The 24952-nt window shown below is 40.2% G+C and overlaps 1 protein-coding gene across 5 annotated transcripts in view; it reads right to left on the bottom strand.

Annotated features, from left to right (window-relative positions):
* UBE4B (ubiquitination factor E4B) overlaps positions 1 to 24952 on the bottom strand; it is a 35444-nt gene that overhangs the window by 2636 nt on the left and 7856 nt on the right. The window contains exons 3-26 of one of the 5 annotated variants that reach the window (XM_085509020.1): positions 24077 to 24212; positions 23413 to 23500; positions 21576 to 21720; positions 20593 to 20821; positions 19995 to 20168; positions 18799 to 18912; positions 15474 to 15615; positions 15038 to 15138; positions 14180 to 14294; positions 13444 to 13527; positions 11851 to 11907; positions 11389 to 11505; positions 11210 to 11308; positions 10720 to 10833; positions 8887 to 9085; positions 8598 to 8736; positions 7118 to 7217; positions 6580 to 6707; positions 6085 to 6183; positions 4981 to 5216; positions 4203 to 4329; positions 3774 to 3918; positions 2679 to 2813; positions 2101 to 2292 (exon numbers count right to left, since the gene is read on the bottom strand). In XM_085509020.1, the coding sequence (XP_085365146.1) occupies positions 2101 to 2292; positions 2679 to 2813; positions 3774 to 3918; positions 4203 to 4329; positions 4981 to 5216; positions 6085 to 6183; positions 6580 to 6707; positions 7118 to 7217; positions 8598 to 8736; positions 8887 to 9085; positions 10720 to 10833; positions 11210 to 11308; positions 11389 to 11505; positions 11851 to 11907; positions 13444 to 13527; positions 14180 to 14294; positions 15038 to 15138; positions 15474 to 15615; positions 18799 to 18912; positions 19995 to 20168; positions 20593 to 20821; positions 21576 to 21720; positions 23413 to 23500; positions 24077 to 24212 (3215 nt within the window). Of the gene's footprint in view, positions 1 to 2100; positions 2293 to 2678; positions 2814 to 3773; positions 3919 to 4202; positions 4330 to 4980; positions 5217 to 6084; positions 6184 to 6579; positions 6708 to 7117; positions 7218 to 8597; positions 8737 to 8886; positions 9086 to 10719; positions 10834 to 11209; positions 11309 to 11388; positions 11506 to 11850; positions 11908 to 13443; positions 13528 to 14179; positions 14295 to 15037; positions 15139 to 15473; positions 15616 to 18798; positions 18913 to 19760; positions 20169 to 20592; positions 20822 to 21575; positions 21721 to 23412; positions 23501 to 24076; positions 24213 to 24952 lie in introns of all 5 variants that reach the window. The other 4 variants (XM_015882401.3, XM_015882402.3, XM_085509019.1 and 1 more) reach the window with 4 other exon arrangements.

The raw sequence follows: 24952 nt of genomic DNA on the forward strand, positions 1-24952 counted from the left end.
CCAAATTACGTGAGGCAGAAAATCATAATGTACAGAACACTTCATCTAGCACTAAAATATCAACTTGGGGTTACACTCGTGCTTTTGTACTGCTCATTACTACTGAAGTTTGGCAGAAAAAAGACAGTAGAAAACAAAACCAACTAATCAAAATGGTTGAGGCATTCAGAGAGGCTGACTATAATTATTAGCACTGTTCCTTCAATTGAATATCTGCCTTGAAACATTTGTCCATATTCTTGACCTCACCAGTCTTGGCCAAAAATATCACATAAAAGCTTTTTATAAACCCCGGTTCTCCAACCACTGGACATGAAGGCAGAGAAAACAGTTCTTTACATCAGCAGAAATACCCTCTCAGCACCTTCTGGGGATGCTCAGGATCATTAACACCCCCGTTAAGAGATTACCATAGTCAAAAAAGACACATGCAACAGCTTTCAGGTTTTAACATTCGAGGAGTCGAGGTTACATATTTCACATGCACCTGAAAGCTGCGGTGTTTATTATTCCCAAAAACAAATTCAGACCCTGAAGTCGTCTGCCACACAGAGCCAAAGCAGTGCATTTAAGTCTGTTGCTGTGGATGGTATTCTCTCCCATGTGGTAGGAAACAGCTCAGCTGACATGTACTGGGAAAGGCATGGCTCTGTATCCCTTGATTTACATTCACGCACTTGGCTTAAAACAGCTTGAAAACAACAGCTAAAAAAGTGATTACACAGCCCATCCATGGTATAATTGAATAGAGCAACAAACATGCTAAGTTACAAGCTAAGTGATACCACGCAGTTTGTTACATACTGATGATCTCTTAAGTTCTCTGATAATGCACAATGCAATATTAAAAAGAAAAAAAAGCACCAGCTCCTCCTAATATGAAAAACAGCCCTGCTGCCAAACCAGTGAGACGACTCCTTCAACACCAAATACTTCCTTGCCAACTGGTGCAGCACACAACACTGCAGGAACTGCCTGCTGCTCACAGCTTCACAGCTACGTGGTACAAAATACAGAGAAACAACTGCACACCCTGTGGTTTGGACTGAAACAAATGTTGCTTTCATCTAACTAAATAACTAAAAAAATAAAATAGGCGAGATCCTAAAAGCTGCTTATGTCCTGCAGCACCACTTGCTTTTACCTTCACAATGCCATGTTTTGATTGCCTTTCAATCGTCTAGACAATGTTCTTTTAATAAACAATGCCATTCACACTGCAGCACAAGGCTGCGTTCAATGACAAAATGAAACCTGCAAGTCCCACTGCATTACTGCTTTCTTTGGGAAAGCAGACTATACTACCTGGCTTCAAGAAATACCATTCCCTACTTTGCACACACGGTGCCCACCCAATCTCTTTACTAGCTCACAGAGAACAGAACTCTGGCAATAAGCCCAGGCCTTTGTCAATGTTTTCAGGTTCCTGCTAATACGTGCTGAGATTTGAAATGGGAGACCCATCAAAGTGCTTTTGAGAGATGCTGCCACGATCCATTAGTTTTCTATCCGTTTATTAAACTTTAAACGGCAGTAGCCGCTAACCAGTTGTATGTTTCCTCAACATTTCCTGTCACTGACAGGACAGAGAAAGCAGTCACTCCCCCCACTAAAATAACTAAGTGGCCCTTCATAAGAAGTGGGTATACGGTTTGGAAACTTAAGTCTATGAATGAATTCTGGATTGTTAAAAAACGCTCTGGCTCTCAGCATCAGATCTACTTTTGTGTGTGTTGTTAGTGAGGAAGCAGTCAGAACTCAAGCACTTCAGTTTTCCCACCTGCAAAATCAAGGCTGGGTATTTCTGCTGCTTTACAATGGAGCTGCAGCTAATAAGCAAATAACACATGGGAATTTTCTTGTGTGAAGTGCTATGGAAGTCTGTGGCTGTGTACCTTTTCAAAACCCTTTGGAAATACACCAATCTACCAAGAGCAGAGAGAATACAAACACAGGTGATTTGTAAAGAAAATAAATTGCCAACATGATGGAAACCGGGTAGCAGCATGCAAGTAAAATGAAACTCTTCTCGAGTATTCTGCAAAGCCCTGTTTGTGTCCAATGCTGTCACTCACACCCCCTTATCTTTTTGGAACCCACCTGATCATCAGCAATTGCTTTAGCAAAACGAGCACAATCTAGCTGTAGATAAATATCTGTCAGCTGGTCCAACAGCTTCTTTGGTTCAAACCCATATTTCTCAGGGTTTTCAACTTTTAGGTCACGGCACTTCGGGCCACAGAGTTGCTGTAAGTTAAAGTTCAACATAGCAGCCAATCGTGGTCCAAGTTCCTACAAGAGCAAAGTAAAACAGACCATAGAACAAAGGCAGTAATAACACAGATTATCATCACATTTGCATGCAGCAAGATCAGGAATTATTAACCCATACAACTATCATTTGGTAGGCTTGCAAAGCGTCTTTTCTCTGGGCAGACTCTCCATTAAAAAATACAAGTAATGCAAACAGCTCTGGCCTAGAAGGTTCATACCACCACAATGACTCAAGAAATAACTAAGTAATTTCAATAGCAAATAGATTTCAATAGAGTTTGAATTGGAAAAAGAGGAGGAGAAGGGAGACCAAGGGCCACCAAACACTTCCAAGACATTTCCCAAGAGAAGAGCTGTTAGAAAAGCTAGTTAGAAAAACTAAGTTAAATCTGAGTCGGACTTACAGGTCTGAGAAAAGGCTTTTGAACCTGCTTGGTAAGGATATGGAACATATCAACAGTTTCTGTTGCCAGGGCAAGATATGAACGAGAAACACGCTCATCCTGAGCCAGCTGCGACTGCCGAGCCTGCTGTTGATCCTAGGAAATAAGTGTTCAGTGGTTACAAGGTTAAATTCATAGAATTTCCTTCCTCGTCACTAATCAAGAATCAAACCTTAATAGCCACACTGCCAACACAATCTGTGCAGGCAGAAGTACACACTGCAATTCAATTCAGCATGATCCATTTTTAACTTGAAACACAGCTCACTTTTCCTACCTATTACTGGAGAAAAGGCTGCACTAAGAATTCTCAGAATTCTGCAGCGCTGAGTATGAATAGCAGTGGTATTACAGAGGCCCAAGCTCTATAAGTCTGCTTACATCCCCGAACCAAACCACTCCTCACAACTACAAAACTGGGTTACATTTCCTTTCCATCCATATGCCAATACTTAAAGAGCAGCCTGAAATCTGAGCCAAGTAAGTTCTTCCTAGTTTGTGTACCACTGTAAGTGAACCCATCACACTGGAACAATCTGTAGATTACATACCAGCTCATTTTGTCACTACAGTAATGGCTTTACCTCACTAGCAGGCACCAACAGGAACAGAGGCTTCACAAGAACAAACCAGAATAAATTTAATAAACAAGATCTTTCTATTTTCTTTTAAATCAATGACCTTAAAATCGAAACACCTGACATTGGTGAGTCAACACACACATTATTGTTTAATCAGGCTAAAGTCTGAGCTGCAGCACTTTAATAGTCTGTGACAAAGCTACACAGGATCAATGCGTTAACAAAATAAAAGCATCATTTTCTTGCAGTCAATTCAACTTGCAAACAACTTCCAAAACCTCCTTCAAAAACATTTAAGTCTTAATTTCTCCATGTAGGTTTTTAAGTGCACATCAATCTAAAACTTTTTAGCATTTCCACTTCACACAGCACCGTTTGCTAGCCACAATATAACTGTGCAGTTATAAAACCCAATGGTCTTGTAATAAAAAATTAGAAGGAAATAAAGGGCACTTTGAAAAACAGCTCTGTTTACCCTGGGCAGCAGGTCCCACTGTTCTTTATTCTTCATCTCCTCTTGCACTTCATGGATACGTTTTAGGGATTCCAGACTCTCATCCAGCAAGAAAGTTGTGTCATTTATCAGCATGTTGATGTAGCGAACAAACTGCTTCCCAGAGCTGAAAACATTGAAACACAGTTATCACTGCAGAGTAGACAGGCATGTAGTGCAGACTACAACCCCAGCAACACACCTGCTGCACTGTATATCCTGAACAATCACCCCATTCCCCAAGCCAAGCTGATTGCGGTGTCCAGAGCTCAGCATTTAGAAACACCAGTTCTAGTAGAAGCGCTGCCATTGAAAACACAATGGAAAGTGACATCACCCATTCCCAATGGCAATGGCCTCCTCAACAGTTTGCATGACAGTAAGTAGCACCACACACAATGTCTTACTCACTTGAACTCTTCCATAAATGTACCATGGTGAGCTATGTTCTGCCAGAGGCTTTTGAAAATGGTGCTGATGTGGTAGCGGATTGTAAACTTGTCATAGAATTCACTAGTTGCTCCAGTATGCTCAACATCTGAAAAAGAAAAACGAATCCTAGAATGGAAGGTTCTAGAACTGAAAATAAGCTTCCCACCAGGGCTGTCCTGCAACATGCTACATCTCTCTCCTACTGTTTCCAGTGTGATGACCTTCAAACACTAAGCTTTAAGTGAGAAAATTTAACTGCTGTTCAGAAGTTTCCACCTTAACATCTACTTACAGGATCACCATCCACACTGTAATTAAGAACTAACCTAATCCTGAAGAAAAGCATCAGGAAACACACTTTCTGTTGTATTCAACTCCAAAATTTCAGTAACAACAAACTCTGGAAATGTTGGAGACAAAGTAGTTCTTTCTAGTAATGCAAAGCCATTTGGAAGCATACAAATCTACAGGACTTGCAAAATCACAGTGTTAAATCCCAATATTCCCTTATAAAACAAAGCATCTTTCCAGTTGGGAATCTAAACACCACACAAGCAGTAACCACACCAAGATACAGCGCTAAAGGTGTCCGTGCACAGCGGCCTGTGGCAGGACTCTGACTGCTGAGCTACGCCTGTCCAAGATCCAAGACGACCTTGGGTTTGATTTTTTTTTTAAGAGGTCTCAACAACTAACAGAGCTTTCTGCATTATGATACTTACTAATTCCTGTACATTCGCACCAATGAATTGCTTACCTGTGTAAAATTTCATTAAGGAGGGGACTAACAGTTTAGTGGAGAGAGGATGATTCTCAATCATTTCAAAGAACTTCTGTGTTCGGGGCTGCACGGCTGGATTGGTCATGAACATCACCTCCACCAGCTTGGCTACTAAATAAGGATTTCGGATGTAGTTCTGGTTGCACAGCATCACAACAAGGAACATCACTATGTCCTGAGTACAGGGCTCATAAAGCACCTGAGGAGCATATCTGAAAGGGTAGAGACAAGGGGAAAAACATGAAAAAACCCAGCCCTGTATTCCAAACAGCGTATTTATTGTACACTTTCAGTTGTCTCATTAACAACAGGAAAAGCTTAAGTCATTTTTATCATATTTTCCTGCCTTTCTCTATAGACACAACACCATTACTCTTCCAACAAGTCTTGCCAGCTGTCCACTAGCAGCTGGATTTTGGCCCCAGTTCCAACATTCTCTTCTGAAACATGATCAAATCCTCTGCTGCACAGAATAGCAAATTTGCTATGGAGTACCACTACAGCAGCACCTCAGGAAAGCAAAAGCAACCACTCATCTCCTCCTCACACACCACAGAACAGTCTGAATTTTAAAGCACATTCTCAAGAAGAAAAGTAACCAGCTTCAGAACTCCAGGATTACATCCAAGTAGTATCCATGCCTGTCTGAACAGCTAAAATTAAACAAATGCATTTAATCCCAGTAGATCTGTAATAGAGACAATTCTGCACTACTTAAACCATAATTATTATTATTTTTTTAATATTCTAGTGATAATTAACCCCATCATAAAATTAAAAGGTCTCAAGATCCAAATCATTAGGTAAACTCTTCAGGGCAATACTGATAAAGAAAACTCCTGAGCTTGGTTCCCTGAGAAGGCAGATCGATATCATGGAATAATTTAGGTTAAAAGGAGGTCAGCTAGGTATTATATCTGCTATATTCCTGCCAACACCATAATCTTACAAGTTATTAAACAGTGTGACTGCTACAAAACAGCTAACAAACAACACTCACACCCTAACTTATTCATGGGGACACTCCTTGCCGCAGGTAAAGGGGAGAACAGATTTCCTTTAGAAATAACTTTTACTCACTGTACAATAAAAAATAAAAATTCAGCAACATCTTCCACGTAAAACTCTGGCAATGCTGCAAATACCTTCGGAACTTCAAGCGTTAAAGGCAGTTTTATGCTGCAGAATGAAAGATACAACAGAAAGGACAGTGAAATACCAGGGCTAAGTACAAAGCAATGTGAGCTCTCTTATGGAGTTTGCCTATAAAAAAAACAAGATATAACAGACTTTTCAGAAGGTCAATGCCAATGCTTCAGATCCGGTAACCAAATCAGTGGGTTGCTTTCCCAACACCCCACATCCCCCCTATTGAATCTTAAGCAACAAATAAGACATGTTCTATGCAAGAGTGTATGTCACTGAGAAAAATAATTAAAGGAACATTTACATAGGAACACAAAGACTAAAAAAAGATAAAGGAACAACTGAATTAAAGTAGCTAAATTCAGTGAATAATCGACCATATCCTGAGTTATCTTTGATACAATTGACACGGATCATCCCGATGCTCACTTGGGATAGGCAGGGTCGAGGATACGAAGCATCAGCTGAATCACCATGCCATAGAAATTCAGACATCTCCTGAGAAAGTTCTCATCCAGCAAACCAGCATCTGCACAAGCCTTGCACCTCACCAGTTTCTGCAGAAGATGCAAACAAAAACTAATCCACGGCAGGACAACACAAGATGGCTAATATTATCCTAACTAACCAAAGTGTTTGTGCATTATGGCAAGTGCACGAAGACCTCGAGTTCTATCACCATGCATGGACTGCACACAGATCCCCATATTATACTATTGCCTTATTTCTCAGGAATAATGGCTGAGCTAACCGTGACATTGAGTTTTTAACTCACAATTAATGTTATACAGTATCACGTGCTCCATTAATGCAGCCACAATACACTTCCACAAGCTCACTTTTTGTGTAGATTCAAAAGTATCCATTTCAAGAAACTTCAGCAGGAAGCTGCACTCAAACATCCAGAAAAAATAAACACTGACAGCTTAACAAAGACATTCAGTCACCACCCAAACCACTCACAAACCTTAAGCTGTGTCTTGCAACGTTTTAGCATCTCTCTGTGTCTGGTAGCCAGAGGAGAATCCTTCCATTGACTTTCATTGTTTTTCAGATCTTCAACAGTCCTGAAAACCATATGCAGAGTTTGGTTATCATGACAGAGGGGCTACCCATTGCCATCTGCAAGGCATTAAACCTACTTATCTGCTAAAGAGAGAGGAAAGATTGAGAAAAGTGGGGGGAAAACCTAATTATCTTTATGGAAGTTACTCATCATCGCAAGACAAATAAATGGCTTTCACAAACGCAGACAGGACATCTGCTCAGTGTGCATTCAAGTATCCCATATAAACTAGCTCCAACATACATGCCTTCAAGAGCTCTTCAGCACTGCAGCACTGCACAGAGACTGCTGCATAGGCAGCATTCTCAGCAATTCTAAATAAGGAAAAAGAAGTAATTTCCTTTTCAAGCCAAATGTGCAGCTTATTTACAAATAAATCAGCCTGTTTATTTGAAAATATTCTTGTCTTTAAAGAACACTGACACTTCCTGCCCTGCTTTCTGCAGCTTCTCAGTGTCTTGGCCTGAGTGTGCTTTTAGAACAAAAAATGAAATCACTACGAATGCAGTCCAAAAATCCTGTGATGAACGCATGGTATTATTGCCAAGGAACATCTACCAAAATGCACCGAGTGCAATTATAAGCAATGGAAAATACTGATGATCCAAAACTCTGTTCTAATTTTAACAGAGTATTCTTCGAGCTTGAGCAAATATAAAAGTCTGTTTGGTTTTACGCCAGGAGAAATGGCAAACAGCAGAATCTTCCCGTCAACATCTTAACTTCTATTTATAATTTGTAAAATGGTAAACCATGTGCTAAAATACAGGTACATGGACAGCACTGAGAATTCACTGCTGCAGCCATTTCAATTAGTCACTCCTTCCCCCCTTCCCCCCCAAAAGCCATGGGAACACCACACACATCTTCTGGGACACAAAACACTGCACGAGCACAGCTAATACACTATTGTTTCCAGGACTGTAAGTCATCCACCTGCACTCCTTTATCAAATATGTAAATTGCCATGCAATCGCACAGCTATGCTAAAGAGCTCAGAACATCAATGTCCACACACCAAACATACCCCAGATTCATAAGCAAAGTTTTGTCATAAATTCTAAAGTGCTTTAAAGATCAATTCAATCCTCTTAAATAGAATGGTCTTCTCACCAGTTTGAGCTGCCTTGGGTAAGTAATAACCTCCCTGTCACTATTATTTGAATTCCTGATGCAAGCCACAGTCTCTTAATGTAAGCAATCTGTAACTGTCAAAAGCATCAGATTAGCAAACAGTTGAGATTTCTGCTCAGCAACAGCTTTACTCAAATTGTCTTTGTAATTTCCATCAAGTTTGCAGGACCCACCATTGGGGTGAGAAAAAGACATTGCTGGAACAGCAGTGGATTCCCACACATCCAATGTAAGGACAGCTTCTAACCTGTTGAGTTCCCTGATGGCTCGCAGTCTACGTATGTACCGACGGCAGCTGGGCAGGATGGAGAGATGATGGGCATGCAGGGTTAAGAAGAAACATTCTGTTGGGAACTTCGGATCGGAAAATGGAGACGGATCCCTGTCTACAAAACAAGTAAACAAATCAACAGTGCAAGTGAATACATTAAAAATATGAACTGCCTTAAGGAAGGGCAAGATCTCAAACTCAACTTCTTTTTTAAAGCAAAAATGAGCAGACAGTATTAATAGCACTCTATTAATACAGTACTCACAAAGCTCAGCAATCCAGGCTGTAACATCCTCCATTGTTGCTTTCACTCTTGTCTCATCTGTTGGGAGGTCAATACGACACCTGGGATGAAATATGTACATGGGATCAACCGTTTCCAGCTTGATCTTCATACTCAGTTGCTGCAGGACCCATAGGAAGTTGAGCATAAAGCCATCTGTAGACACCAAACGATCATCTGTCTGCAGAGTAAGAAAGTTATTAGTTAAAGATCTAAGCTTAGAAAGATATTTTCTGCTGTTTGAACAGTATTCAACACAAACAAAGCATAAAGTTAAAGAAGAAGAAGTGAGGAAGAATTTGCATCTGTAAGGAGGCATTCCTGAGCGAGGCCTTTGACATGGTCCCCCATCACATCCTCATCTCCAAATTGGAGGGAGGTGGATTTGATGGGTGGACAACTAGATGGATAAGCAATTGGTTGAAAGGCCGCAGACAGAGGGTGGTGGTCAATGGCTCTATGTCCAGGTGGAGGCCGGTAACAAGCGGCGTCCCTCAAGGGTCTGTCTTGGGACCGGTGCTCTTTAACATCTTTATTAATGACATCGATGAGGGAATGGAGTGCACCCTCAGCAAGTTCGCTGATGACACCAAGCTGAGTGGTGCAGTCGATACGGTGGAGGGAACAGATGCCATTCAGAGGGACCTTGACAGGCTGGAAAGCTGGGCTCGGGTGAACCTAATGAGGTTCAACACGGCAAAGTGCAAGGTTTTGCACTTGGGCCGGAAGAACCCCAGGCACCTGTACAGGCTGGGAGGAGTTGTCCTTGAGAGCAGCTCGGCTGAAAAAGACCTAGGGGTCCTGATAGATGAGAAACTTAACATGAGCCAGCAGTGCGCTCTGGCAGCCCGGAAAGCAAACGGGATCCTGGGCTCCATCAGGAGAGGGGTGGTCAGCAGGGATAGGGAGGTGATTGTCCCTCTCTACTCTGCTCTTGTGAGGCCCCATCTGGAGTACTGTGTCCAGGTGTGGAGCCCTCAGTACAAAAAAGATATGGAGATTTTGGAAAGGGTCCAGAGGAGGGCCACAAAGATGATCAGGGGGCTGGAGCACCTCCCCTATGAGGACAGGCTGAGGGAGTTGGGTTTGTTCAGCCTGGAGAAGAGAAGGTTGCGGGGTGACCTCATTGCAGCCTTTCAATACCTGAAGGGAACTTACTCCCAGGAGGGGAATAAACTCTTCGAAAGGGCTGATAATAGCAGGACTAGGGGAAATGGTTTTAAGTTGAAGGAGGGAAGATTTAGGTTGGATGTTAGGGGAAAGTTCTTTACTAGAAGGGTGGTTAGGTCCTGGAACAGGCTGCCCAGTGAGGTTGTGGATGCCCCATCCTTGGAGGTGTTCAAGACCAGGTTGGACAGGGCCCTGGGCAACCTGATCTAGTAAATGTGTATGTTTGGTGGCCCTGCTAGGCAGGGGGGTTGGAACTACATGATCCTTGAGGTCCCTTCCAACCCGGGTAATTCTGTGATTCTGTGATTCTGTGATTCTGTGATTCTGACAACTATAAGGTCATTTAGTCACTTAATGATTTATCTTTCTCTATGGTTCATATTCAGTCATTCTTGTTAACATCAAGACGTTGCAGTTCTAAGATAGTGAATAACACAAGCTGATCAAGCAGATACCATAGAATCATTTCAGAAATGGGAAACATACTTGAAGAGATGACTGATGGCTCAACCTCCTGCCCGTGACAGTACAGAAATCAAAATTCTTCTGCATATCATTCAAGAATCACCACTGAAGCAACCACCCAATGTTATTTACCCATTAACTTGATCCATAAATCACACAAAGAGCCTTCCCTTTATTTACCTGCATTTGTGCCTTTTTCATGTTGGCATTGACAACAGCTGCCATGTAACTGAGAGCTGCCTCTCGAGTTTCACCATTCAGTAAAATGCTATGCAGAATCTTGAACAGCTCTTGCTGCAATTTCAAGTAAAAATTCTGTTAGGTTGCACATGCCTCTCACCATCACATTTCTGCTTTCTGTTTTTCTATACTTTTATGCCTAACAAATTCCACTCTCAACAACTATTGCTATGATCTTATTTGTCAAGATTATATGGGCACATCAGCTATGACAATAGTTACATAAAAGATGTGTGTGTAAGACTGTCTTACAACCTCAGAGAAAGGCTTACAGCACTCACCAACCGTTTCACCCAGTTACCTCCAGCCTGGAACATTTAATGCTTAATACAAAATCTAGATTTCTTAGATTATATTATTGATTTTTGCTAAGGCAAAAAAAAAACAACCCACACTATTTTTGCAGTTCTTTCAATAGAAGGACACTTACCCTCGCTAGTTCCAGGTAATGCTGCAAGGACTGGCTAACAACTCGGGTGTTTTCAAGAGTGATGGCAGGTCCTGAGAAATACTTTTCAACAACTTTGTTCTGGAAGTGGAATGAATATTGGTGATCGTATCAAACACTAAGAATAAAACATATCATCAGCATCCTTCTAAAACACTTACGTCATCTTCAGCAAAGACAGAGAGACTGAAAAAGGCTCCAAGGTAGGAAAGTCTCTGTAGCTCTCTTCCTGCACCTGCGCTTAAAGATTTAGGCAGCCACAAGGGCAAAGAGACAACCTAGAAAATACAAGAAATAGCAAAATGATCATAAAGCTGCCATGTCAGCCATACTCCTTTACCCACACTGTCACCTTTTGGTGTTCTACCACACTCACTGTTCTTCAAAATTCAGTCATGCTGTGATCTAAATGGAAACATCCCCTCTGTATTTCAGAAATCTAAGTCACCTCCAAAAGAGCTTTTCTATACTCTCAGAGAGAAAGGATCCCCATTACGAGACTACTATAAGCTACAATCGAACATTAGCTATTGCATAGCTCTTATTCAGAATTATAAAGAACATTATCACATGGAACACAACAAGTAAGTTTTACTTTGAATGATCAGTTCAGATACACTTACCAAACTGCACATGGGGTGTGTTTTTCCAAACTTGATTTCACAGAGTTCACACAATGCCTGCAAGAAAATTGCAAGAAAAGATTACCTGTGTATAATTGGCAGACAGGTTACTTAATAATAATAAACTGAACACAACAAAACAGCCAGAAAAAAACTATTAAAAAATAAAAATTAAAAAATTATAAAAATCAAACCTTTTTCCCTTAACCAGTGGAAAAAAATCCATCAAATGGTGAAGAGGTGCAGAAAAATCTAGAGCACACACTGTTCCCCTATTTAGTTTTTACATCTGTTTCCATCTGTCTCAAAAAAGCTAACGTCTCACACCATAGTAAGTTATTGCACTTGTTTCAAAGTTAGCTGTGCAAATTATTTGCTTGATCAGAACATAACAATGTCTTTGCTGGACTCCTGAACTGCCACATAAAAGTCAGTAACAATAATAAATAGAGCAATTGTACTATACATACAGCAAGGCCTTTGTCTTTTGAGTCAGAGTGGAAAAATGTCAGATGAACACAGTAGCCAGAAACAAAGAATCCTATCCCAGATCTCTAACTCACTTTACACTGCAGCACAGAGAAAAGAAAGCAGTTATAACAGACAAATTTGAAAACACAAGAATACTGTAGGCTTTCACATATCCCACTTCTCCTGTTACATGTTCTCATACCTCAGTTACACCACAGCTGGTCACTATTATTCCATCCTTTTGGTGAACACTGCGCAACTAAAGATTATCAAAATTGAGTATCATTTTCAAGTAGTCCTTACTCTTCCTGACTGACAAATTTGCAACAGTTTGTGGTTTAAGTGACCGAGAAACAAATACCAGAACAGGAAAACTGACCAAGAGAAGATGGCTGTTCTTGCAGAAGTGTTCCAGTCACTCAGTTTGATTGCCAGCACACATCCCAGTCAAGTTTATTTCCCCAGGTACAAATGAAGCCCAAGATTTGAAGAACAGCCTTTTTTTTTTTGACATGATTCACTAAAGATCTTAAGATCTGAAGGTGCAGCTGACAACACTCAGTTTAGTCAAGAATTCAGCTTGCTCTTTTGTGGTCAAGCACGCTGTTCACAAGATTTGTTTGTCAATAAAAGTAGCAGGAGGGAAAGATCTAGAAACTAAAATATGCACTTAAAAGAAACAACAAACCTTTCCAGCCAGGGAATATTACAGTATTTTCCTACAGCATACAGCCATCAATCCATATAACGTTGGTTTTAATGCAATACATATTAACTTGCCATAAGAGCAACAAATATTGGTATGGATATTATTCCTTATTTCCCGGAGTTAAATTTGGTGAAATTTAACATCTACAGTGTTTAAGTAAACACGCATGATGAAGCCCTTACATTCAATTTGTTTTACATAAAGCAACTCATAAATACTTAGTAGCCCATTACATAAAGTCTGCTGTGCCATAGATTTAGGTATTACGGGCATTACACTCACATTAAACTTCCAGTATGGAGTTTGAAATTAACCAAATGGAGGCCAAAAATAGTAAAGTACATTATCTTGCGTAGAATTTGCCTATGACCAGTAATGGTTAAGAAAATCTTCTAGACAAGAACAGCCCTTACCATAAGGGGGTACTTAAAATTGTCACTATCAAGGGAGCACTCTTTGGAAGCTATAGCCAGGCCTTGCAGGATGGGGATAAAGATCTGTAAGAACAAATAGATTAAATAATTAAAGAACAACTCTAATCACCAACTGCATTAAATGCGCTCTCGCTCTTCAAACACTGCAAACACACAATGGAAAAAATTAAGATCTTTTCTCTGAATTTCTATCAAGTTAAGTCAAGTGACATTCCAGTGCCTGAATGCGTAAGGGTATCAGTGCTAAAAATACCCACCTTTCAGCCAACTGTTTTGCTTAAAGCTGTGAAATAAGATCCCTGAATTGCATGTTAATTATGCACATGAACACGCAGAAGCACCGTGGAGGTCTCCAATAGTTTGGCAGTCCTCAGGGTAATTACCAGTTTGCCTCTATGCTTGGGGAAATCACATTAAGCCCCCATCACACCACCCTGACAGCTGCTCCACCACAAAAAGGTAGTAACATTTTTTTTAGATAATAACTTTAATAACTAGAATGACGAAATAGTGAAAGTCAATCTGTTCACATCATTATGAATGAGTTACAAAACAAACTCTATTTGTTTAACAGTTTGTTGGGCCTTGAAATAACAGGTCTAGAACTGTGAGATGCAGAATAAACCTTTGAAAACGCACCCCCTGGATACAGCAAGTAGTTAAGATCCTACAATTCCACTTATTTCTTTTTTTTCCCCCTTAATTAATGTCTTACCTGTTTGAACACCTCTTCATCTTGGTAAGTTGTTCTCACCAGTTCTTGGATGAAGCCAAATGGGAGATTCCTACACAGCATATATGGTACCAGCAAAGACTGCTGCTGCAGTGACCTTTATTTGTGCAAAAGAGATCCAAAGCTATTGATTATATGCAGGAAAAACATCCAAGTCAGCACATTGGAAGATGTGCCACAAAGCAGATCATCAATATGTGGGCACCCGCTCCTTTCAGAAGTAACCAGCCTTGCCTTCTCTAGTTACTTGTGTAGAGATTATTCTGAAGCAGATATTGCTGCCAACATCACACTTTCATTTAATGAGGCCGGAAGAAAATAATGGCTTCAGTGTAGTAATTGGTTCTCCCTTTACTCCTCTGATGAAAAGACCCTTTGTTATGCTCAACTAGTGAAAGAACAACCTTTTTTGTTGTTGGACCAGCATTAAGATAAGAACCTACGGTTAGTCTTTTCTGAATTAATGCAGTCATTGCTTTTAACAGCTCCCTATGTTTCTGAATAAGTGTCTCTTGTTCTTTATTGCACAGATAAAACATACTCCGGTATCAACATTGATTCATATAAAGACAAAACTACTCTCACTGCATGAAGAACTGGTGCAGCTTTCAAGATAATAGAAGCATCTGAAAACAAACCCAGAGTTGCTTAAACTTATCTCCACCAAGGTATTAGTGGGGACACCATCTAGTGGTAAAGCAATAAATGATTCATCAGGTACATACACAAATCCTGCTTCAAAAACTGATCTTAAGTATCCTTACCTAATCTTCAGAAGAAAAAAAATAAATCCCAAAAGAAAACAATCTAACTTTCCTGTTCCACATCAGCTGTATTTACCTTGGTTGTGTTAAGGATCCCTGTAGCACCAAAGCAGCATGTGAAATGCACTGAGATCGTATGTTGCTCAGTAACTGACTCACTGTTGGCTGGCTACACATCTGACAAAATTAAAAGTCATTTTAACACAAAATTCAGAGACAGAACAAGAAATACGATCAATTTCTCCATTTGTGCAGTATGAATATAACATGCAAACCTAAGATTAGCAGGATTACAGCTAAAAATCTTTCAGATCAGACATAAAGAGTTATATGTTTCTTTTCCCTTACAAGCCAATACAGAAGCCTCTCACAGGAGGATGCTTTAAGTGGAATAAATGCCAATAAAATGCAGCAGAAGGGTACCTTCCAAAGAGGAAGAGTAACTTCTAGCTCTGCTTGTTTTAGACATATAAAACATACAGAAGACTCAAAAATGATGTTCTTAAATTTACCTTTGGTGCTTTTCTCTCTTCTATTCCAACCCGGTCAAAACACTCAATGAGGTAGTTCAGCATCTCTGTCTCCTTACAGTTTTCAATGGTGAAGTGGTCACTGCAGGAATCGCAAACACTTGAGCTGCCAGAGCCACCCACACTTTAAAACACACACATAAAAAAAAGAAACAGAACGTAAGGTCCAGCTCTTCAGTGCTGCACAGCCAAGTAACTCACAAGCTCCTGACCAATTCTCTGAAGACTCCATTCCAACCGACATGCAGCCTTCTCAACAATTAAGACCATTCCTGTGAGGCTTTCCTTTTCAGGTTATCCAACTCAAAATAAAGTCAGCTGCACTGCAACACTACCAAAGAATCAATTACGCTGTTAAATGAGTACGTTGTCAGAATGGGCAATGAGGTGCAAAAACTTAACGGGAATCAATCTTTTTATTACGTAGCAACATTGGAAGTGAACAGCCTTTATGTCATACTCGATGTCAACACTGTTATAGGCCCTGTAATAACACAACACTTCCATGCAGTGATGCGGATCTCCTCACAGCTCCTATGGTCTCTGTCCATAACACGAAGGAAGTTATGAACCTGCACCAACTCTCAAACTTGCCATAAGAATGTATAAGCCTCCAGCAGCAAAGATGAGACCTTGGTTTACACGTGAGAGCTACAGATTGCCATGTTACGTATTCCAAGGGAGGAGAATCAAAAACAGAAGGCTATTGTATCCAAGCAACTGTTTCATTTATCACTTCCACATCTGAGATTATTTAATCTCAGCTCGGTTCATTTTGATTCCCTTGTAGTAAGATACGCCATGTTGGTGAGCAGCGCAGCTACAGGGGAAAAGGATTAAAACAGCAATATTGTAAACATTAAACTAAACCCATAAAGAAAAAACCATGTGGGTGATTTACTACTGTTCCTCGCTACAGAAAACTGGTGCAAAATCAAGCTGGATTTAAATGAAGACCCCTTTACAAGTCCTTAAACTGACAAAATAACAGCATTTCTTCTTATATGCAGCTTTTAAAAAACATGTTTAGACTACAAAGTATAACTTCCTACATGCTGTAAAATAATTTATGCTGTAATAATCTATCTGTACAAAGCTATTGCACAAGCTTTACAGTCCAACCAATACATCACACAAAGGTTACTACTTGATAAGCATTTGGCAGCTGAGCATGCTAACAAAGAAATTCTAGCAGCAACAGTTTCTTTTGCAGAGATAATTTGTTTTCAGTTACGATACTGACACTAACCCTTGTAAAAGGTATCTCCAATGAGGCAGTCCTGGGTTACCATGAAACCATGCCTCCATTTTTTTATTGCTTCTTTTAGACCTGACTTCCCACACTCGGCTTTGAAGTTTCTCTTTTAAGAAACCAATTTGTCCTAAAACTACTATTTCTATAATTAGTCATTCTGTGAATGATTTCACTGCAGCAGTAACTGAAATTATTGCGATGCAGGGCTCATACATCCTCCACGCACATACTGAGTGCCTTGCTATTTTCAGACTGCAAGTTGTTGCATAATTGAACAGTCACTTGTGTTCATAACTTAACATCTTATTGCTGTCTGTAGAACACCAGGACATAATAAACCAAGATTTCAGAAGCATAGCAGCCTTAGAAATCCTTACCAAAGGCCATTCAACTCAATCTAATATTAAGATAAAACTGCTAACTAACCATAGAAAATTAAACAAAACAGTGGGGAAAATGAAACCTAAATTCCAAGTATGCACACAAACAAAGCATAAACCTCTGTCACCAAGTTCTCTCTTCTGAAATTAGATGGGAAAAGGGAGATGCCAGCAGAAGGTATTCTAGCTCACTGATTTTAGTTGTAGCGTCCCAGCACATTAAAGAAATAATCACAGACAAACTCTGGAGGGGGTAAGATTATCTTGTACCAAGTCTTTTATGGCATTCCTTGACATCCCAGAATAATTCCTTAAGTCTAGACCTAGTCTAATATTAAAAGGTTCAAGCAATTAGCTTTTCCCTGACTTCTGCTTTAACTAAAATACTTCCCAAAGGATTGAAAGTCTGAAATAAGTCCTTCCCTCCCAGTTGTTACCATGCACATAGCGTTCATAACTCACACTGTGCTGCCCTTAGATGTTAGGAAACTGCCACAAGCTCTGCCTATTAGAACAAGACAACGTGCCAGAGGGCACCTCCGAACCACTACCAGTCATAATCAGGAACTGGAATGCTCAGAGGAAACGTTCTGCCATACTAGCAAGGCAACTGAAGTATCATTTTTCATAAAGTTTTCCTGAAATACATGGTTTTAAACAAAACAGATCCCCCTTCTGCAATATGAGCTGATCCAAAAGAATCGGGCATTTCTTCAGAAGCTGTAGCACATGCAGTGAAGGTAATGAGCATCGGATTTTAAAAGGAGAAGAAACATTTTCATCAAGGAAGAACACAAACCACTCGGATATGTCAAACTGTCTTGAAGGAGAGCTGCCCTTTTTCCACGCCAAAACCTCATATTTAATGGGAAAACTCCCCACTTGAGCCAAGACATTGCAGGCTCACTCAGCAATGGGAGGTAGAACTAAAGAAGATCCCACCGCGTTCACGTCTCCAAAAGCTTTGTTTTCCTTGGCACATCTGGTGTTCTGCAGGCTGTGCTATTTTTGCAGCCTCCATACAGAACTAGGCACAACCCTCAGCTTGTTTCCATCTATCTCAGAGTCACACAAGTGGAAGGCTTTTGCTCTACGACTCCCAAGCTTCTGTTTTACAGCAGAACACCCTGCTGCCCACACCACAAACAGTCGCAGCCCCCCAAAGGCTCCAACTTCCAGGTGTTTTCTTTATCAGACAGAGAGAGATCTCAGATGCTGAGCAATCTACAGCAGAACAACTCTCTCTGCATCAGCTGGCTTTTTTCCATTACATTTTAACTAACGTCCCCATGTTCCAACTTTTGATAGGAGAATATGCAACATGATGTACCACTGGTTTTAAAATTACAACCATGGGTAAATATTACTCCTCCTACTCATAGTCAATGAGGAGTTCAACACAAACAACATTTCAGAAACTGTGCTCATTAAACTTAAAAGGCAGCATGATTAACATTTCCTTAATCCCAGTCATCTCTTCAAAGGAAAGAAAAAAAAGCAAGCTGACTAACTAGTATTCATTACATGTGTTTATATGCCTTCTGACAAACAACGCTGGTCACCTGCTTGGCTTTACTCATTTCCCAAGTTACTTTGAAGAACACTTGGCACTACTCATACTGTTAGTTCCTACACAACCAGACATGCAGGTTACGTTCTCTTGCTCCGATACCTGGACCCAAACTGGACACAAGAAAAATCATCATCTTCATTTTCTTCATCACTACTGTCCTCAGACACATCAGAAACGCCAAGGAAGAGGAGGGAGAAAGGGTTGTCGTATATACTACCACAACAGAAATGAAAAAGGCCATCAGATTGGTTTTCTTTACACCAAAAGGAAAGAACACAACAGCTTTTCTTTTAAGTCTGCTAAAAAACATCTTCTCTAAGCATGCAGCCAGGCAGCTCGTATTAGTATAAACTAAGGCAGTACTACCATGACACCACAAGTTATTCACATACCAGAACACCTCAAATTCACAATCCAAAAATGTAAAAATAAGTTTGAAGATCTTATTTAAAAAAAATAAATTGGCCTAAGCTACCAAACTGTTCAGCAGTGGATCCAAAACTGTGCTGCTCAATTGACCTCCTGCAGTGAACAGGGATTCTAAGAGCAGCCAGACATAGAGTGCAGCAGTACTTGGCCTAGCCCACAGAAACAGACTGATCTGTAATTTAAATGTATGCACTGGGGAATGGAACCTAACACAGTCCAGCATGTAACAGCTTTCAGCAAATCAGCTACTGCCCAACTGAGAAAACTGTTTTCAGAGCAGGATGTCTGCTTGGTTTACTACCCAGCAGAAGCAAATGAACAGAAAGCTAATAGTTTATCATAGAATCATAATAGTTTAAATGGGACAGATGTAAAACGAGCAGGAAATAGATATAATGTTGTTACCTCTAAAATAATTGCATTACTCCTCAAAAGCTCACAGAGACTGCCTAAGGATTTTTTGGCAAAGAGTGCATGTTAGCAAGTCAAAGTATTAGCACAAAATGAAACAGAGAATCAAGTCCAGGTGAGTAGGGTGAGCTCAGCACAAACACCAGTTCTTCCAAATTGCACGATCATGCCACACCCTGCACAGCACACATTAAAAACACTCTTCTGTTCTTGTGAAATACCTAGAAGGAATCCTGTTCAGTAAAGATGAACGCCTGCGCAAGGTACTGGGTGAAGCAGTAAACAAAGGCGGACCCATGGTCGTGGGTCTCTGTCTGGGTGCAGTGAGTGGCATGGCTGGAGGGCTAGCAGCCATAACTGGAGGACTTGAACTAGCTGGGATGGAAATATTCAAGGAACGTGGGGTAGAAGAAGCTGAAAAGCCTCCAGAATGGGCAACAGTATATGGCCGGTACCTCGGAGAGGAAGGCTGGGTCCAAGAAGGGCTGGTTGCTGTGAGGTGAGAGCTGACAGTAATGGAAGGCACAGATGTGGTGGCAACTGAACTGGCTGGTGGGGTAAGAGATGAACCAGTCATTGGTACATAGCTTGTGAAATTGGTAGTAGGAGCTGGACTAGTCCCATAGAGACTAAACCAGTTACAGGGGAAAAAGAAAAAAAAAAAAAAAAAAAAAAAGCAATATTTAGGATATGAAGAAAAAGGGTGAGAAAGATAAAGTGAGCAGCAGATGCCCTTCCCCTCCAGATGACTCTTCAGTTCTGGTTCTGCAGCTCACACACATTAATCCTTTATATTAATGCTAAATACAACTATGTCACAATTCACACATTAAGAGCCTCAGCCTTTGCTGATGTAAATTAGAGATACTTCTCAGAAGGAACCAACTACATGGCTTTACCCCATCAAACATGGCAATATAACCAAAAGGCTCACAAGAAAAACAGTGAAAAACCTCTAAAATCTATTCTGTTTATCACTCTTGGGATACTTTTATGCCTCTCTAAGTCTACAAACCAATATTCAAGTGAGATCAATATTCAGTTAGAAGTCACCTGGATAATGAACTGGAACCAAAGGAGCCCACGTTACAGAACATAGGGCTGGTTCCTGGGTTGGAGCCCGTGTTTAAAATCAGGCTTCTGTCAGGAGACCGGGCAGCTGCAGCAATTGGCTGTGATGTAGCTGTCAGACTGGCAAATGGGTTTTCATCCCTTGACTGGGTGGACATCATCAGCACTTCCATCAAGATCTGTCCGATCAAGTCCTTAAAATCCGAAAACACTGTTAGGAATAAAAGAAGTGATTTAGTACTCCTGCTTACTGCCTTCAACTACATATTAGTCAGAGATGTAAATACCAGAGATTATTATCAGGACAGTAATTTGCATGCGTGAACCAAGCGTTTCTCTTAGCAAAAGAAACTGAATCTTACAACTAATGTTGTCTGCATTAACAAAGTTGTGAAGATACAACCACACATAATTATAACTCCCGTGGAAAGTACCAAAGGATCACAGGTGACCTGATGTTACTACTCACTATTAGAACTGCCTTGTCCATCTCATATTTTCCCCACTCTGCTACTGCTTTGGGCAAGACATGCTGTGAAAGAAGAATGCACACGGAACCACATACACCCAGATAAGAAAATATTTGAACCTATAGCTGGCAAAATGTAACATTACATGATATAGTCCAAAATTTTTAGCTTATCACATGGACCATTAAATATTGATTACGATTCAAGATAACCCATTAAGTGAATAAAAGCTTTCTGAAAAAATCCGGTCTTGTTGCATTATCATCACATTGGTGTGACAATGGGAGAAAGAACCAGTGAGATGGCAATGATTGACTACAACAGGAAATATGACCAATCTTTCCCATGTTCCTTTCTGGGTACCACATTTCCTGCTACATCTGCTGGCACCTGATGAACTTTTCTCCTAACACTGAAATCAAGCAAAGAGACAAAAAGCTAAAGAACATGTCACCCAACACCACCTCAAACAGTGGCAACAGCTCAGGTTCCTACCTTCTTTTGGGTTCTGCTTAAACTGAGCAGAGAGAGAATTCAGGAAGATAACGTCTCTGTCTCGGTCCTTCCAAGAGACTCTGAAGATTTTACAGACCAGCTGTAAAGCTTGCTCCTCGGACACCTCGGACCCAGACAGAGGTTCCTCCGTTGGGGAAAAAATAAAATAAAATTATTTGCATTAATTATAATTACACTGGTCAAGTCACAGTTGTATCACATGCAGGTCTTCTTTAAACAGCTTGTTACAAGAAATGAGGAACAATAAAATGTAGGTTGATAAAAATGGGCAACACTGAACAGTTTTTTCCCTTAATTGGACATCACATAATTGCCAGCAGGTAAACCTTGACTGAACAGAGATTTCTACCAACTACCAGCACCTTTTCAGATGCTTTTCTTCAAACCGTTTCACAAACCAGAGATGCTGAGTCATTAACACATTTGACTTCTGGACATTTGACTACTGGTACTGTACAGCCTTTCACGTAATTCTTCCTCTTGAACTTACTTCTGCAGAGAAGGCTTTACTACTGATACCATTTCCAATGCAGATAACTTATGTATTTGGAGACATAAAAAAGCTACGAGGAAATGAGCCAAGTTGGTGGAGCTTTGCTTTACTTTCCACTGAGCCCCTCCCCACTGAAGACTGTCCTTGATTCCAAGCTGTTTATTTCAAAGCAGCACAATGCAAGCTGTCCAGCTGCCTGCTTTGCAGCTAGGAGCTGACTGGAGAGGATTCTGCAGCAGGGTTATTGCTGGATGGCGTGAAGCCAGGCTTCTCCCAACAGAGCTTTCTACTGACAGATTGGGAATAAACAAAGGCATCTAATGAGCACTGCAAGAACTGTAGAAACTTCCCTACCCCAACGTCCCATTTCTTTGAGGCTTTATTTCACATGGACCTTAAAATCAAATGACAAAGAGGACAATCTTACAAGTGAATTAAAGCTTTGTATCTTCTTTCTTCCTCTTTCTACTTAAAATAGTTACACCTCCTGTCTAAACCTCAACAGCTAAACATTCTTATTTTCCATATAACATTAAGAAGAAAATCCTATTATGCAGCATTACTTCAGCACGCACAGTATATAAAGGAGTACTCAGAGTGCCTCTAAAAGCTGTGTAAATAATCAGCAACATTCTTCTAAAGTATCTTAAGAAGCATTTATTCAGGCTTACTGCATTTAAAAGAAAATAGATACAGACACGAACAGATGACTTTTGTAGGATATAAAATAAAGCATTTTCTTCAGTTTCCAAAAATCATTAATAAACCTATTTCTGACAAATTCCGAACAGAGTTCTGATATTAGAGGTTCTGATTTTTTTTCCTTCCCATAAATTTTTTATGAAGGAATTCAGTGAAGTTTTTCCATAGATGACATCTGAAAGCTCGCTTCAGCCTCTCAAAAAAGCACAATCAAAACAGAGGTTGCTGAACTCACTGCAAGTTAATATACTACATCAGCCGTCCATTCTAAACCCTTGTTCCTGTTCCACTTTTTGGGATAATCAGCCAAATACGGTTCTAGTAAAGAAGCTTTTCCAAAAAACAACACTGTCCATTTTAAGAAAGAAGAGCAGACGTGGCAAAACAAAGGAATGTCACAGGCTGCAAAGCTGCACTCAGGTAACAACACATCAGTGTGGAAAAATGCAGCAAGGTAAAAAAGAAAAGCATATGCTGCTATAATGTATGGGAAAAAAAAAACAACCAGCACAGTTATATCCAAATTGCTTAATTTGAAGGTCTGCTATGAAATTCTGAAGGCTGATGTTACAATAAACTACATATGTAATGGAAGAAAAAGGTTAACATAAGCAAGCTAACCTTATCAGTCAGACTCCTTTTCTCCCTGCGATCATTCTCATCCACTTCCATGTTCTCAATTCCTGAATCCACATCAACCTGGGACATACTGCAAGTAGAAACAAGAGGAAAAGTCCATCAGCTTGCAGAAAGCTGCACAGTCCTCTGTAAGATACTAACAGAAGGAATATCACCTTACGCAGCAGAGAGAAAACCAATGCAATAGGAACAGCCATACACACAAACAGCAATTAAAAGTCACAAGTTGATAAATACTTCTCAAATTACATTTACTCTGAATTCAAAGAACACAGCACTAGATTTCTTCAGAAGGCAATACAAGCCACACACCTGTCACATTCTATAATGTAAACTCTTTTAAATAGAGCAGTTGAATCATCCCCAACAGATATGCTCATCATTTAACATCTAAGCTGATGCTCTGCCTTTCATCATTTGAGGTCACGAGTTACCATGAAAGACAGACTAGGGACATCACTACAATGGTCTAAACAGTGTGCCATTTTTAAGCACTTAAACGTATTGCATTAACCTGGTTGGAGGTGAGAAACAGCAGAATGCTTTCTTGTCTAAGTGCTTTTGTTGATTAGCAAGGTGCAGTATTTGTTAGCTTATACATGCCAACTTTTTTTTCATCATCATGATTCTTTCTTTTAATTTTTACCTTTTTTCACAGGAGACACTATCAATATCCATACTCTGAGACCGAGAGAGAGACTGAGATTGTGTTTCAAGGCTGTTTGATGGAGAACTGCTGAGTGAACTCACTCCTTCGCTGCTCTGGCTTCGGTGGGCTACTCCTAAAAAAAGGCACCACCAAGGTTACCATCACAGAGACGAGAAGACATGACACAGTTATGTGGATGGAAAAGGTGAGGAAATACTGGTTTTCAGTCCTGCTGTTGCGCATCCTTAGTAATGCGACAGGAAATAAATGTTAATTAAAACCACATTTGACTGTAGAGAATCATATTTTCAACCACTCTTTACAGCAGCAATATAGAAATGCTTACCTGTATTGTAATATAGAGAACAAAACGAATTTTGCATTCAGTGCTCAGAGAGTCATTTCATTATAAATAGCTCTAGAAAACCACTTGGTTTTAAAACCTGCATATAGTGTAGCTAGCTAAGTGAATGATGTCAGATTTAAGTTATACTTAAATGTGACTCCAACAAGTTAATCAATTAGCATGGATTTATAACAGTGCTCAGAATGAAGCCAGAGAGAAGATAAAGGAACACTAGGCCCATTCACTCAACATGCTTCCTCCCTTTCTTCAGTTGCATGAGTGCTTCAAATCCATACACTAAAATGCAACATACATGGAACTTCCAAAGGAGACCACTGGAAGATCAAGTCACCTCGCTGGGGGATTCTGAAGCATTTTAACAAATGCATGAATAACATTAAAAAAAATAAAAATAGTTTATAAAATGTTAATAAAAAAAAAAACAGCAAAAATGACTGCCACGTTCCCAATTCCAGAAAGTCTGTAGGAAGGTTACAAACACGTAGCATCAACTGCCCTCTGTACAG

This window comes from Coturnix japonica, chromosome 9 (genome assembly GCF_054131305.1).
Source record: "Coturnix japonica strain WE chromosome 9, WE-NBRP24, whole genome shotgun sequence".
Lineage (NCBI taxonomy): Eukaryota > Metazoa > Chordata > Aves > Galliformes > Phasianidae > Coturnix > Coturnix japonica.